Consider the following 16,424-nt stretch of genomic DNA (forward strand, 5'->3'; position numbering starts at 1 on the left):
TCTTACAATGCATTCTAGACTATACCACACACCACAGTGGCTGACCGAGGTTTTTTTAGTTGCTGATAAATCTAGATAATGCAGTCCATTGATGCACGTCGTTGTTGGTTGTTGGCAAGCGGCCTCTGTCTTGCCTATATGGTTGGCACAGTTCAAGGTTAGTCTTGTTGTTGCCTCTTAACCCTTGTGCTGCCTTCGGGTCACATGACCCAAAGGTTCATAACGAACCATTGTTGTGTTTGCCCAATTTTACCCAATACAAAAACAAATAAAAATAATTTTCTTTTAACCTTTGCAATGTGGGGGGTCTGAGACAGCCCAACGGTTAAAAGAAAATGCTTCACTTTGTTTTTGTATGCGGTAAATTTGTCGCAATACGACGGTGGGTCACAATGACTGATGGGTCAGAATGACCCGAAGATAACACAAGGGTTAAGTTACGAAGTGGTGCGTACTAGTGTTATTTAATCGCTCAGAAAGTGGTGTTATAGCCTGTCTTTCCATTTGCAGCACAAGCATGCAGCAAACCCAAACTCGAACCCGAACACCCCAACACGGTATTGTCACCTGGAGACATTGGAAAGGAAACATTTGAAGATGGATCCGAGGTCACGATTCAATGTCACATAGGTCATGTACGTGAGGGAGGGTCTCCGACCATCACATGCACTAACGGGCAGTGGAGTACTCTGACAATGACTTGTAAAAGTAAATATTTCTTTCACTCTATTTCCACACATATTCTGAAGCAGTGGATAAGTGGCAACAAGTTGATCATGCACACCTGGATGTACTAATAACGTCTGTACTATTTTATTTTAGGAAAGAACTGTGGCAGTCCTGGAGAAATACTGAATGGGCAGTTTAACATTGATAATGGGACCGAATTTGGCGACATAACTGTGGCTAAATGCAACACAGGGTTAGCACCATCTCTGGCATATTTTGGATAATGTAGCAACCTTTACTGGTCAACAGTATTTTCATTGTTGTTTCAGAATAAATAATTACCTGTGGCCTTTTCTGCCCTTTTGTCAGATACAAACTCATCGGCAGTGCTCGACGGCAATGTATGGATGGGGGGTGGAGTGGCAGAATACCTACATGTGAAGGTTAGTGGGCAATTGGCAGACAGTGAAAGTAAATGTGCCGCTCACATTGTATACACTCAATCTCTGTCCATATTCCTAAAATGTGTATTTTGTATTCTGCCCTCAGTGTCAAAATGTGGTCCAGCACCTCAAGTTGTGAATGGTAAACCATCGTCGAATGAGGAGTCGTATGACTATGATGCTGTTATTCGTTACAACTGTAACCCTGGATTCACACTTAAAGGAAGTAAAAGCATACTTTGCAAAGGGGATGAAGTATTCGAACCAGCTCCGCCTCAATGTATAAGTAAGTAACTGTCGGATTGTGTTTGCTGACCAGTGACTGATATAAAAGGATAAAATAAACATATACACTACACACACACACACACACACACAATAGGGTTTCACAAGTCTGAGACCACATTGGACATTTAATGGGGGACTTGATTACTGAGAAAGCCAAGCATTCTGTGACGTTACAAGAAGCTATTTGGATCTGTGTCAAATCATACTAGGATAGCATGGGTCATCAGGTTTTGCACAAACTGGTAGAGCCCATGCATGCTGTCATTAAATCAAAATGTGGACATACCAAGATATTCTGAAATGAATGTACACTTTCCCCTTCAAAATGTTAAGAAGATTATCATTTCTAATGCAAAATTGAAGTATCTCGACTAGGGGTCTCAGACATTTGGAACCTACTGTTTATATAAATAAATGTTCTCCAGCTCATAGTTGTCTTCTTTCATGTCTGCAGAGGTGGAGTGTCCTGCACCTGACGTTCAAAATGCCATTGTGATTGATGGAGCTTCCGCTCCCTACGGATACAAATCCTTTCTTACTTATAGGTGCAAAGCTGGATTTGTGATGCATGGAGCAGACAGTATAACATGTGAAATAGAAAGTGAATGGAACCCTCCTATTCCAGAATGCAGAGGTAAGGTTTCTATTCATCTCGTTGTTTGTCATCTGTTGTTTGTCAAGTTGTTTTGGCTGGTTGTTGCCTGTTTCCCTTTGATTCAGGATTTTCAGTCAATTGTAAATTTTTGTAAATAAATTACTAACATATGTCTTAAATTCATAAAATAACACACTCCACTTTCCAAATTAAAGACTAAAGTTGCATGACTATTTCACTAAAGTTCAGGTAAAGATGAATTGATGGTTTGAAGATGAGCTGGGTTCTCTATTTCCTGGAGTAAGCAAACTTAGTGAAGGGAAGCCATTTCTGATCATCTCATGGTCTGGTAATCAGCTCATCTGTCATGCATGTCTTCTGCTGCCTCTGCATTCTAATCATTATTACAATGCATTCTAGACTGTACCACACACCACAATAAGACTTTATTTTATAATAATAATAAGACTTTATTTATATAGCACATTTCATACAAGAATTGAAGCTCAAGGTGCTTTACATACAATCAATAATACAAGTGATAAAAGTAATAATAAACATAAATAAAAATACAAGCCGCAGTCTTTGCGGGAATCCAAAACACACAAGCCGCAGTCTGCGGTATCTCGAGCCACAGTCTTTGCGGTATCTCGAGCCACAGTTTTCACAGAGATGTCGTTATGCCACTGCATACTTCTATTCTATAAAAAAACAAAAAACGTAATTATTCATAAGTATGCAGTGGCATACTCTTGTTATCTCTGACGTTGATAACAAACCAAACCGTTTAAAAATCGGTTGAAAATTGAGCAGGTTATGGTCATTTAAAAAGTACATGTAGCATCAACACAATGTTATGGGTGAGCGAGTTGACTGTAGCAAGATGGCCGCCATGTGCGGACGTTCTAGACTCCGCCGTAAGACATCTAGTCTTTATATATGTCTGTGGTCTAAGCCATGACCTGACCCGGACCAGGCTAGTTTCGAAGCATAAGTTACCATAGTAACTGAGTTCGAACTACGTTGAGCTAGCTTTATGGAACCGAATGAACTAGAAATGAGTCAGACTAACTGACATAAGTCTGGCTTATTCGGTAAACTCGCTTTTTGGAACAGGCCTCAGGTCCTGATCCGAAGCCCCCTCCTAGTAAGTTCTGATGAAGCCCATATTTTGATTCCTTTTCAACTCCATCTGAGCAATGCTCTTGTGCTTACCTGTGCTTTTATTTTTCACTCAGACACTGGAGTCATTGTCGGGGCAGTTATTGGCACACTTGGTAAGTTTCTTTTTTTCTTTTTTTCCCCTTAACTTTCTGAATAAAATATGCCAATAGGTGGGAGTCAGGTGGCTGAGCAGTTAGGGAATCGGGCTAGTAATCAGAAGGTTGCCGGTTCGATTCCCCGCCGTGCAAAATGCCGTTGTGTCCTTGGGCAAGGCACTTCACCCTACTTGCCTCAGGGGAATGTCCCTGTATTTACTGTAAGTCGCTCTGGATAAGAGCGTCTGCTAAATGTAAATGTAATACATTTAGTCATTTTTTAGCAGACGCTCTTATCTAGAGCGTAATCCAGAGTAATAATAATGGCCGGGTTTCCCAGATTTGTTAAGAAGCTCTTAACGTCAAGAGCTTCTTAGGAGCGTTCTAAGAGCGTTCTAGAGCTTTCTTAGAACGCTCCTAAGAAGCTCTTAGTGTTAAGAGCTTCTTAACGAATCTGGGAAACCCGGCCAATAACATTAATGGCTCACTAGCGCTCACTCACATGACGGCTTCTCCTGACTCACTCGCTCTTTTCAACACTGTTCATAAAGACAACTGTCACCATGATCAGTCACCTTTAATTACAGCTCTCGGGGTGGGTACTCTGGCAATGTGGCCACCAAGTAACAACAGGAAGTTGTAGCACCCTTTGGCCATGGTCAGATGGACTTCAGATGACTGCCAGATCAGTGCAGTCAAAATGAGTAACTGAATCTAGCTTGGATATGCTATTTGCTATAAGTGCTATAAGTGCTATGCTATAAGTTTTTTCCCAGATGATGAGATCATAAACATTCAACTGAACACAATGCTGATAACCACCTTGTGTGTTCCAAGATTCCTTGTTCCTAGTAATGTATCATGCTACAACCTCCAAAGTCCAACAAATCTAACCTTTGTGTCACAGGTCCACCGGGCATTGAGAGACAACACCAATCTTTAATCCATGCATCTAATTCATCCATCTTGTTTTCTTTTTACAGTACAAAGCACTGCAGCCCTCCTATTGATTCACTATAGCCTCCTGTGAGCTTCAGGGAGAGAGGTGGCTCCTTCTGCATCAGATCTTGAATGTGTCCCGTCCCCTGGCAGCGACCTCCTCCATGGCTTTGAGACAACAAATCAGAACCCACCACAGCCAGATTGAATAGTTTGGCTCATGACCATGTCATTTGCACAAAATCTGTATGATGTTATGGTTTCAACAAATCTACCATCGTTCGATACACATATCCATCTCTCACCAGTCAAAAGTTAGTTGATAGAAACAACCATTTCAGTAAACCATAAAAGTGACGTGGATGCAAATGAGGTAACATTGTCACCTTTTTGGCCTGTATAAGTTCTTATCCACCCACTAATGACACATCATAGGTGGACTGAAGGAAAAACTTATGGGGGGGGGGGGGAAATATTGTGATTATTTTTAAGTTGACACAGTAGCCATCTGTATGTAATGTTTCTCATGAATCATTTTTCTCCTAGCTCCCATATAAATATAACAATTTATTTCACGCTTCCAGGCTACTCTTGTACCGTTAGCTGTCTGACATACAACTCGTATTTGTGCCTGTTGTAAAGTAAGTGAAGGAAATTATATCTCTTACAATTTTAACACAACTAGTTGTGCAGTGTCATCTTGTCTGCAAGATGCATATAATGCAGGGGTCCCCAAACTTTTTTATGCGAGGGCCAGATACTTTTTTCTTTCTTTAATTATAATCAAATCATAATTACCTTTTTTCATATTCATTTCTATTGAAACCAAAACATTTACTTACTTATGTATATTAATTAATTCATCAGTGTAAACTTTTTTAAATTTTATATATATATATATATATTTTTTTTTTTTGTTTTTAAGCCGGTGAGTGCTTATGTTTTTGTGATGCAGAAAGCAAAAAAAAAAAAGTAGTGCTGTCAGATAAACGCGTTATTAACGGCGTTAACGCAAACCCATTTTAACGGTGTCAATTTTTTTATCGAGAGATTAACGTTCTTTTTGGCCTAGCAAACATTGTTGTTTTTTTCACATGCTGTTGCAACAACTACCGACGTTAGAAAAACTACAACACCACACTGGATCTAGCTAGACCGGAAACAAAACAACAGGCACGCCGCACACACTTGTTTGGGCTTGCGAGCCGGCTAAAGAGTAGTAGGCCAATAATATTCTGAATGGAAAGTTAACTTTTAAAAAGTTGCCAAATGGTCCCATTGACAATACCAAAGTGATCTGTGTGTTTTGTCATTGTGAACTGAGCTATGATCGCAGCATGTCCAGTCTGAAATACCACTTGATGGCCAAGCACACAGCTAATGCGAATTCTCCGCTCCCTCGTCAAAGCCAGGCGATTGCAATGTTGTTTTCAATAAATAAAAACATTTGCATTAAGCAATCTGATCCACTTTTCCATGTTGATAAGAGCATTAAAATGAGAAAAAATAATGGGCCAAAAAGAAATTAAGGGACATTTAGAATAGATAAAATTAGCGATTAATTGCGATTAATCGCGAGTTAACTATGAGTAATGCGATTCAATATTTTAATCGTTTGACAGCACTAAAAAAAAGCTTTAACATAAAGGCCACCCGCTATCCACAAGCATAATATCCTCCTTTTCCAATAGTCTTGTCAAAACGGAAGTTTTAAAGCTGAAAGTGTTGCAGTGGTTCCTTGTTGGCGCAACAGCCTGCACCTTGCATTGTGAGACCTGATATGTTCTATTAAGTGTCCTGCAAGAATGCTGGAGTTGGGTGTTCTGGGTCCTTAAATATGCCTTATCCATCAAAGTGCAAACTGTGTATAGTTGTACCATTTCATTTTGTACTTGAGACATTGTGTCCCAGTGGTAATGTATCTTTGTGTTATTAAATTGAAAGGCCATTCTTTCCTGCTCTGATGAATAGATTTGTGAAATGTAGTTGACTTTGTGTTAGCAAAACCAGTATTGTGTGGAATGTGCAGGGAGGGGGGGGGGGAAGGGGTGTGTGTGGTGATGATGAAGCTGTAGTTGGATCGCCTTATTTCAACTGAGAAAAGAGAGAGGCAGGGGTGCATGGAGAGGGTTAGAGTGAGGCACAATAAATGTTACACACAAAACGTAGCATTCATAAATAAAATTACACTGTTGCAGAAAGGTATTCCATCAGTGTGATAGGGGAGAAACTATACTATAAAATACAATTGTTTGTCTGATATCCGTTTGGTGTGGTTGGAGCTCTCTATATAACGTCTAATGTGAGACTGTAGCTAGTACTGTGAGCTGCTAGCTAGCTTGCAGGAACTTTCATGTCTGAACTAAATAAAGCCTCACCCCCGGGCTATCTGTGACTGGGTCCTAGAGCCGCCTGTGTGTGTCTGTCACTTCCTTTGGTCCTCTAGGCACCCTACTATATCACAATGACCTTGTGTTTTGGTATGTTTCATATATCTCTCGAATCTTTGTCCTGTGCCTCTCTGTCACTTCCTTTGGTCCTCTAGGCACTCTACTATATCACAATGACCTTATGTTTTGGTATGTTTCATCTCTCTCTCGCCTCTCTCTCTCTACTAGTGTATCTGTATGTGGTTCCAACACCAAACCCACAACACCAAGAGAAATAAGAAATTCATCCAGTTTTTTCTTGGTAGTTTATTGTGGCTGAAGATCAACAGGGATTATGAAGACCATGTTGGTACCTATCCTCCTTCTAGCTGTTTTAGGTTAAGGAGGAGTCTATGACTGTTCGGACTAAAAAACACTACTACACCTTTGTCTAAGATCCTGGTTTCTGAGGGAGACTATTTGCCATTCAGGAATAAACCAGACAGGCTCAGAGTAGAGGTCATTTCCAAATGTACAAGTGGGCTCCTTTTCAATAAATATTGTTGGAAATCTTGTTTGTTGTCAGTCTAATAACCCATGAATGTGGTGTGCGTACAGTACAGTAAACTGTGTAATCATTGGGCATTGTCATAGAATCTGTATCTGTCATGGTATTCAGTAAAGCCTAGTTTGTTCCCAAAGATGAAGAACACAGTTTGGCCAACTGAGGGCAGCATAGTCGTAAAATAATCATAGTATAAAAATAAAAAAAACGAAGCAAAAAGTTTCAAATGCAAATATATTATGCTCTGTATGTGGGGATCTCTATGTCAAAACCCTTTATTTTCATAAAGACCAAAATATAATGGTTCTGTCTAACAATTATTTTGAAAGCTTGAACTCTCTTTTTAAAGGAATAAAAGATTAAAAAGGGAAACCTAAATTTCAGATGTGACGATAAAAACATTTTAAATTGCTATTCGTTTTGGACCCCACCCGAGGATCAACATAGGAGTGATACAACCTAGATCCCACCCGGGAAATTACTCAGAGGCATAAAGTACACATCAACCCTAATTACAATGGAGTACCACGCCACAGAGGAAGTAAAAACTGGTAAAAAGGAAATCCTACTCTAACCAGAAATGTGAGTCCCTTTTAAAAGGATAGTTCCCTCAGTAGTATCCTGACCTTGACTGTGGCTGTTTACCCTTAGAGTTTTAGGACATGTTATTAAATGTAAATTATACATCAATAGATTAATTAAGTAAAGTTAGGGTGTTAGTATGTTAGCCTACAAATAATACAATTTGATGCATATTATTTATTGGACAGGATACAGTGAAGAGAAGCCTACTCTTTTATTGCTTCCTAAATGACCATATAAATGCAAATACAGTAGGCCCTATCCCATTCCAAACTTTGTGAAATCTAATCTGTATCTTAAATAAATATTTCAGCTGCACTATTGGTGGAAGTGTACTGTTCACCATCAAAATGTACCACAGATGTGAACATTATTCCCATGTTCTGGCTCTACTTACTGCAGAGCACTTCCAAATACTGATGATACATTATTGGTCTAATGGTATGTTGTGTGGAGTTATTTTCCTGTCAGTCACACATCTTATTAAATCAAATCAAATGTATTTGTATAGCCCTTTTTACACGCAAGCATGTCACAGAGGGCTTCACATACGCCCATAGAACTGCCCCTCAACCAACCTAAACCCTCAAGGAAGACAAGGAACAACTCCCAGAAAAACTCTCAACAGGAGAAAAAATGGAAGAAACCTTGGGAGGAGCAATTCAGAGAGGGATCCCCTCCTCCAGAGACGGTTGGTGAGAGAGAGGAGCAGAACACAGGCTAAACATAGTCATACAGTGTCGATGGGTTTTGAAACACCAAAATCCATTGTTCAACTTTATAGATGTAGGACAGGACCGGGAGACTCGCGACCAGGCAGATGCTGACAACTCAAACCCCCCACACCACAAGGGATGTGTGTGGGGGGGGACAGAGAGAGGAGAGCAGGGATTAGAGAATGCCAGGAGCAGCTAACAGTTACAGCCATAATAGAATGAGATCCCAACCGGTCAAGTGTGGACTGGTGCAGCAATTTAACAGAGCAAAAAAGGGGTATTTGATGCAGCCCCACACACCAAGACAGCGACAGCCCCCCTCGGTTGGAACATGAAATCTGTTCCAGGGGAAGAGAACTCTAAAATAAGATATATTTATATAATAAGGATGGAAACAACCCGTCCCCCGTTGCCTCCAACTAGTAACATACTTACCTTTAACAGTCGTAGAATTGACTAAACAATAACGTTTTTAACCTAATTTTAAATGTCGAAACAGTATCAGACTCCTTAATTGAGACAGGTAATTTGTTCCAGAGAAGAGGTGCTCTATATGAGAACGCCCTACCTCCAGCTGTTTTTTTCTTAATTTTGGGAACCACCAGATAGCCGGCATCTTGAGATCTAAGTGTCCTTGCGGGGCAATAGGGTGCAAGGAGACCGGAGAGGTACAGTGGTGCCAATCCATGCAGAGATTTGTAGGTTAGTAGTAGAACTTTCAAGTCAGCTCTGGCTTGGATAGGGAGCCAGTGTAGAGAGACAAGAGTAGATGTTATGTGATCAAACTTTCTTGTTCTGGTCAATAGTCTAGCAGCAGCATTTTGCACCCGCTGTAAATTTTTTAGGTGGGTAATTGGGAGGCCAGAGAACAACACATTGCAATAGTCCAATCGGGACGTAACAAATGCATGTATTCATTTTTCAGCATCATCCTTTGAGAGAAATTTTCGTATTTTGGCAATATTACGTAGATGGAAAAATGCAGTTCTAGTAATTTGCTTAATATGGTACTCAAACGAAAGGTCTGGGTCCATTGTGACTCCTAAATTTTTTACCAGCTGGCTTTGAGAGACTTTGACGCCGTCTAGGTCTAAGGTCAGATTGGAAAAATTATTTCTATATTTTTTAGGACCGAAAATTTGAACCTCGGTTTTATCCGAATTTAGAAGAAGGAAATTTGCAGTCATCCAAGCTCTCAATCTAGAAACACATTTTTCCATAGCATGTGGAAATTCTCCAGACTTTATGTTTCCTAAAGGCAGCATATAAAGTGAAAATAACAGAGGGCCTAGAACTGAACCCTGTGGTACTCCGTATTTTACAGTTAAAACCACGAGTGTGAAATGTAAGTATCAAATAGACTTTTAAAGTTAAAACTTTATTTATTTACGATTAGGCACGAACAAGACGGACTGTCTCTTTAAAGACACACCCGTTGTACTAACCGGAAACCAGGCTTGAAAGCGACCACCCACAGAAGTATATGATTTCGCTAGCTGGTGGAAGAATATTATTGACTGGGAAGCCAGACAGACAATATCTCGTCGCACATACCGTTGAAATATTAAAAAGGTAAGAACGTATTTAAATTCATATCACAGTTAGCAATGGCTAGCTAGTTTCATAACGTAACGCTATGATGTGAGACTGCAGCTAGTATTGTGAGATGCTAGCTAGCTTGCCTGAACTTTCATGTCTGAACTAACAGTTTGTGTCGTCGCTAGCTCCAGCCTGTTTTACGAACGATTTGCTGTATTGTTAGAGCTAGCTACGTACTACAATATTAATTTGCTGGTTAGCTAGCCTAGCCGTTAAGACAGTTCAATTGCCAAATTACCAGTACTGTACTTGAACAGAACGTCAGTTTTTAGTCTCTATAGTTTAGCTAGCTGGGTAGAGCTACTAGCTACTGTACTGTATATTCTTATTGCCGTAGAACTAGTGCTAGTCTATTTCCTACATAATAATGCTCCTAACAAGGTCTCTGGATTATGTAGTCACTTGGTCATGATTTGTGGAAAGAGACATAGAGCTAGCTAACTGTTTAGTTTTTTCAAATGTAAGACGCTTTGACGAGCACCACATCAAGCCTACACTAGCTCCCATCATCAGCCTACTAGTATATTAAAAACAATCTAGATGGATTATTAGCACTGTAGGTATGTATATGAGGAAAAAGTTTATTTTTGGTTGAACTATCCCTTTACACTCCTATTCAGGAAACGGTGTGCGGATTGTGTAAAGCCACGGTGCGTCATCGCTGATAAAGCTAGATAATGCAGTCCATTGATGCACGTCGTTGTTGGTTGTTGGCAAGCGGCCTCTGTCTTGCCTATATGGTTGGCACAGTTCAAGGTTAGTCTTGTTGTTGCCTCTTAAGTTACGAAGTGGTGCGTACTAGTGTTATTTAATCGCTCAGAAAGTGGTGTTATAGCCTGTCTTTCCATTTGCAGCACAAGCATGCAGCAAACCCAAACTCGAACCCGAACACCCCAACACGGTATTGTCACCTGGAGACATTGGAAAGGAAACATTTGAAGATGGATCCGAGGTCACGATTCAATGTCACATAGGTCATGTACGTGAGGGAGGGTCTCCGACCATCACATGCACTAACGGGCAGTGGAGTACTCTGACAATGACTTGTAAAAGTAAATATTTCTTTCACTCTATTTCCACACATATTCTGAAGCAGTGGATAAGTGGCAACAAGTTGATCATGCACACCTGGATGTACTAATAACGTCTGTACTATTTTATTTTAGGAAAGAACTGTGGCAGTCCTGGAGAAATACTGAATGGGCAGTTTAACATTGATAATGGGACCGAATTTGGCGACATAACTGTGGCTAAATGCAACACAGGGTTAGCACCATCTCTGGCATATTTTGGATAATGTAGCAACCTTTACTGGTCAACAGTATTTTCATTGTTGTTTCAGAATAAATAATTACCTGTGGCCTTTTCTGCCCTTTTGTCAGATACAAACTCATCGGCAGTGCTCGACGGCAATGTATGGATGGGGGGTGGAGTGGCAGAATACCTACATGTGAAGGTTAGTGGGCAATTGGCAGACAGTGAAAGTAAATGTGCCGCTCACATTGTATACACTCAATCTCTGTCCATATTCCTAAAATGTGTATTTTGTATTCTGCCCTCAGTGTCAAAATGTGGTCCAGCACCTCAAGTTGTGAATGGTAAACCATCGTCGAATGAGGAGTCGTATGACTATGATGCTGTTATTCGTTACAACTGTAACCCTGGATTCACACTTAAAGGAAGTAAAAGCATACTTTGCAAAGGGGATGAAGTATTCGAACCAGCTCCGCCTCAATGTATAAGTAAGTAACTGTCGGATTGTGTTTGCTGACCAGTGACTGATATAAAAGGATAAAATAAACATATACACTACACACACACACACACACACACACACACACACAATAGGGTTTCACAAGTCTGAGACCACATTGGACATTTAATGGGGGACTTGATTACTGAGAAAGCCAAGCATTCTGTGACGTTACAAGAAGCTATTTGGATCTGTGTCAAATCATGCTAGGATAGCATGGGTCATCAGGTTTTGCACAAACTGGTAGAGCCCATGCATGCTGTCATTAAATCAAAATCTGGACATACCAAGATATTCTGAAATGAATGTACACTTTCCCCTTCAAAATGTTAAGATTATCATTTCTAATGCAAAATTGAAGTATCTCGACTAGGGGTCTCAAACATTTGGAACCTACTGTTTATATAAATAAATGTTCTCCAGCTCATAGTTGTCTTCTTTCATGTCTGCAGAGGTGGAGTGTCCTGCACCTGACGTTCAAAATGCCATTGTGATTGATGGAGCTTCCGCTCCCTACGGATACAAATCCTTTCTTACTTATAGGTGCAAAGCTGGATTTGTGATGCATGGAGCAGACAGTATAACATGTGAAATAGAAAGTGAATGGAACCCTCCTATTCCAGAATGCAGAGGTAAGGTTTCTATTCATCTCGTTGTTTTGTCTGGTTGTTGCCTGTTTCCCTTTGATTCAGGATTTTCTGTAAATTGTACATTTTTGTAAATAAATTACTAACATATGTCTTAAATTAATAAAATAACACACTCCACTTTCCAAATTAAAGACTAAAGTTGCATGACTATTTCACTAAAGTTCAGGTAAAGATGAATTGATGGGTTGAAGATGAGCTGGGTTCTCTGTTTCCTGGAGTAAGCAAACTTAGGGAAGGGAAGCCATTTCTGATCATCTCATGGTCTGGTAATCAGCTCATCTGTCATGCATGTCTTCTGCTGCCTCTGCATTCTTACAATGCATTCTAGACTATACCACACACCACAGTGGCTGACCGAGGTTTTTTTAGTTAAGGAATATCAAAGCTATAAATGACATTACTTAAAATATTGGGAAGACAGCAGGAGAGTTGCCAAAGACAGTTCCATAATTCTTTCCCCTCTTGTAGCCCCTCCAACCACAACCAAAGCCAGTCCTACTCCTACTACAAAGAAACCCACAGAGAAAGGTAGAGTCCCTATTAAAACTTAGAGTCTTTTCCCTGACATAAAACCAATTTAGACATTGTACAGCTTTAGAGCAAAATATTTTATAGTACCATTGTTTTGTGAATGTCAGTTCCATAATCACGTCACACAAAGTGATGGTCAGACATTTAATCATTTACCATTTCCTTGAAATCTAAAAAGGATAATTTTGGGGGAAGGGAATGTTGTCTTTCATTGTGCGATACAGGTGATTTGTAAAGAACCTATATTATGTTGTGATAAGACCTATTGACCTACTTCTGGGCTTTTTAAATCCTTGCTTTGGCAGTGTTCCCTTTTCATCAAATGTTATTGTGGAATTGTATTCACCCTGCCACTTCCATCTTACACTGCTGTTTGTTTTTCTGACCTGCTTCTTTACATCTCGATGTGTTTGGCACAGTAGGTGGATCATCACTGGATGCTGTATATGTACATCATAACACTTCTCCTTCCTGCTACAGCTCCTGGTCCCGGTCCCAAGCCCACTGATGGTACTGATGATAATCCTAATAATAAATACAGTAAGTTCTGATCAAGCCCATATTTTGATTCCATCTGAGCAATGCTCTTGTGCTTACCTGTGCTTTTATTTTTCACTCAGACACTGGAGTCATTGTCGGGGCAGTTATTGGCACACTTGGTAAGTTTCTTTTTCCTTAACTGTGTGAATAAAAGATGCTTCTGCGATTTAATGGTTTATTATTTTTAATTGCCAAAACACTGTCGTAGTCTTATTGGGATAATATTGGAATTTGGAAAATCAGGAACATAAAGTAAATGTTTGGAAATGTATCCAAAAAATAGCTTGTTGTTATTATTATTAATAATAACAACAACAACATTAATGGCTCACTATGTTGAACGTGTCCCTTCCCATTCAAGCTGTATTTGGAGTTGCAGTTGGCGTTGTGGTTCATCTTCATAATAAAAAAAAGCGGTAAGATACAATATCCATTCAGTGAATAATCAACTAATCTTACTTTCAGTCAGAGCTCCTCCGTTGCTTCTGTGTATGCATCTCCTTCGCTCTTTCTCTTTGTGATGCTGGTTTCTGCTGAAGGCCGCTTGCTGTATATTTTAGAGGTCTTTCTTTTGCAGAGTTAATTTCTCTAATATTATTATTCACACAATAACAAACAAGATTGATCCAATTGAACCGAATTGCATGTTGCTTAAATGCCATCTTGCTAATAGTCCTGAACTCTTGAGTGGTGGTTTCGACCATGTTGAGTTGTGGACAGTCCCAAACCCTCTTTTCAGCACTGTTCATATAAAGACAACTGTCACCATGATCAGTCACCTTTAATTACAGCTCTCGGGGTGGGTACTCTGGCAAGGTGGCCACCAAGTAACAACAGGAAGTTGTAGCACCCTTTGGCCATGGTAAGATGGACTTCAGATGACTGCCAGATCAGTGCAGTCAAAATGAGTAACTGAATCTAGCTTGGATATGCTATTTGAAGTTTTTTTCCAGATGATGAGATCATAAACATTCAACTGAACACAATGCTGATAACAACCTTGTGTGTTCCAAGATTCCTTGTTCCTAGTAATGTATCATGCTACAACCTCCAAAGTCCAACAAATCTAACCTTTGTGTCACAGGTCCACCGGGCATTGAGAGACAACACCGATCTTTAATCCATGCATCTAATTCATCCATCTTGTTTTCTTTTTACAGTACAAAGCACTGCAGCCCTCCTATTGATTCACTATAGCCTCCTGTGAGCTTCAGGGAGAGAGGTGGCTCCTTCTGCATCAGATCTTGAATGTGTCCCGTCCCCTGGCAGCGACCTCCTCCATGGCTTTGAGACAACAAATCAGAACCCACCACAGCCAGATTGAATAGTTTGGCTCATGACCATGTCATTTGCACAAAATCTGTATGATGTTATGGTTTCAACAAATCTACCATCGTTCGATACACATCTCCATCTCTCACCAGTCAAAAGTTAGTTGATAGAAACAATCATTTCAGTAAACCATAAAAGTGATGTGGATGCAAATGAGGTAACATTGTCACCTTTTGGCCTGTATAAGTTCCTATCCACCCACTAATGACACATCATAGGTGAACTGAAGGAAAAACTTATGGGGGGAAGAATATTGTGATTATTTTTAAGTTGACACAGTAGCCATCTGTATGTAATGTTTCTCATGAAGTCACAATCAGTTTTCTCCTAGCTCCCATATAAATATAACAATTTATTTCACGCTTCCAGGCTACTCTTGTACCGTTGGCTGTCTGAGATACAACTAGTATATGTGCCTGCTGTAAAGTAAGTGAAGGAAAATATATCTCTTACTATTTTTACACAACTAGTTGTGTAGTGTCATCTTGTCTGCAAGATGCATGTAATGTAAAGAAAATAGTTGTCAAAATTGTTTGTATGTCTTGCCACAGTGTAATTTAAATACATACATTACATAGATTGTCCTTGCACTTTAAGGGGTAAAGCACTTATCTGCTTGCAGTTTGTTATTCTGGGCACCTTACATATTATTTGAATTCTGAACATATTGTTTGTGCATTGATCTAATTTAAAACATTTGTATTTAATTGAGTGCTTATGTTCTTGTGATGCAAAAAGCAACAAATAAAGCTTTAACATAAAGGCCACCCGCTATCCACAAGCATAACATCCTCCTTTTCCAATAGTCTTACAAAACGGAAGTTTTAAAGCTGAAAGTGTTGCAGTGGTTCCTTGTTGGCGCAACAGCCTGCACCTTGCATTGTGAGACCTGATATGTTCTATTAAGTGTCCTGCAAGAATGCTGGAGTTGGGTGTTCTGGGTCCTTAAATATGCCTTATCCATCAAAGTGCAAACTGTGTATAGTTGTACCATTTCATTGTGTACTTGACATTACCACTGGGACACAATGTATCTGTGTTATTAAATTGAAAGGTCATTCTTTCCTGCTCTGATGAATAGATTTGTGAAATGTTGTTGACTTTGTGTTAGCAAAACCAGTATTGTGTGGAATGTGGAGGGAGGGGGGGGAAGGGGTGTGTGTGGTGATGATGAAGCTGTAGTTGGATTGCCCATTATGTGCTTCACTCTGTATTTTACTCCCAATTAAACAAATAGCTTGAAGTAAAACTTGTTAAGGAAAAGGCAGAACCCCAAACCACTTTAAATTTGGGATACATCCTGGATAATTCATTTTTTTTTGTTACTTAAACATAATCAGTTATTTTGGAGTATTGCATTGTAGTGGCCTCAAAGGCTGGTGCTTAATCACTTGTGAGTTTGAACAGCTTTAGACTTGTGCATTTATTTTGTGTTTGTTCAAGTAAACCAATTAATAAAATTGAAATAATGTAAAGTAACCTGTTGCTGTTTTTTTCACTTAATGACTAAACATAACTTGAACAGCTGTCTCTCATACAACAACCAGATCTTACCAGGTGCCCTGTTGTGGTTATCAGTCCTTCTGAGGTCCAG

General features: G+C 39.7%; 2 protein-coding genes across 13 annotated transcripts; both read left to right on the top strand.

Moving 5' to 3' along the window:
* Nucleotides 1–60: 60 nt before the first annotated feature.
* LOC134018736 (C4b-binding protein alpha chain-like) lies at nt 61–6,600 on the top strand. 2 transcript variants are annotated; one of them, XM_062458944.1, is made up of 9 exons: nt 62–157; nt 511–708; nt 823–922; nt 1,039–1,112; nt 1,219–1,398; nt 1,855–2,034; nt 3,234–3,272; nt 4,238–5,165; nt 5,829–6,600. In XM_062458944.1, the coding sequence occupies exons 1-8, from the start codon at nt 79–81 to the stop codon at nt 4,282–4,284; spliced, it is 897 nt and encodes a 298-aa protein (XP_062314928.1). In that variant the 5' UTR covers nt 62–78; the 3' UTR covers nt 4,285–5,165; nt 5,829–6,600. The 2 variants fall into 2 exon arrangements, with proteins under 2 accessions (XP_062314929.1, XP_062314928.1); XM_062458945.1 differs by lacking the exon at nt 511–708 and having other exon boundaries at nt 61–157.
* A 3,269-nt stretch (nt 6,601–9,869) lies between these two features.
* On the top strand, nt 9,870–16,305 carry LOC134018733 (membrane cofactor protein-like). Of its 11 annotated transcripts, XM_062458932.1 has the most exons (13): nt 9,871–9,997; nt 10,645–10,780; nt 10,879–11,076; nt 11,191–11,290; nt 11,407–11,480; nt 11,587–11,766; nt 12,230–12,409; nt 12,896–12,955; nt 13,439–13,498; nt 13,579–13,617; nt 13,860–13,914; nt 14,290–14,360; nt 14,659–16,305. In XM_062458932.1, the coding sequence occupies exons 2-12, from the start codon at nt 10,702–10,704 to the stop codon at nt 14,327–14,329; spliced, it is 1,065 nt and encodes a 354-aa protein (XP_062314916.1). In that variant the 5' UTR covers nt 9,871–9,997; nt 10,645–10,701; the 3' UTR covers nt 14,330–14,360; nt 14,659–16,305. The 11 variants fall into 11 exon arrangements, 9 of the variants coding, with proteins under 9 accessions (XP_062314924.1, XP_062314916.1, XP_062314917.1 ...); XM_062458940.1 differs by lacking the exon at nt 10,879–11,076 and having other exon boundaries at nt 9,870–9,997; XM_062458933.1 differs by lacking the exon at nt 14,290–14,360 and having other exon boundaries at nt 9,872–9,997.
* Nucleotides 16,306–16,424: the final 119 nt, after the last annotated feature.

Source organism: Osmerus eperlanus, chromosome 4, assembly GCF_963692335.1.
Source record: "Osmerus eperlanus chromosome 4, fOsmEpe2.1, whole genome shotgun sequence".
Lineage (NCBI taxonomy): Eukaryota > Metazoa > Chordata > Actinopteri > Osmeriformes > Osmeridae > Osmerus > Osmerus eperlanus.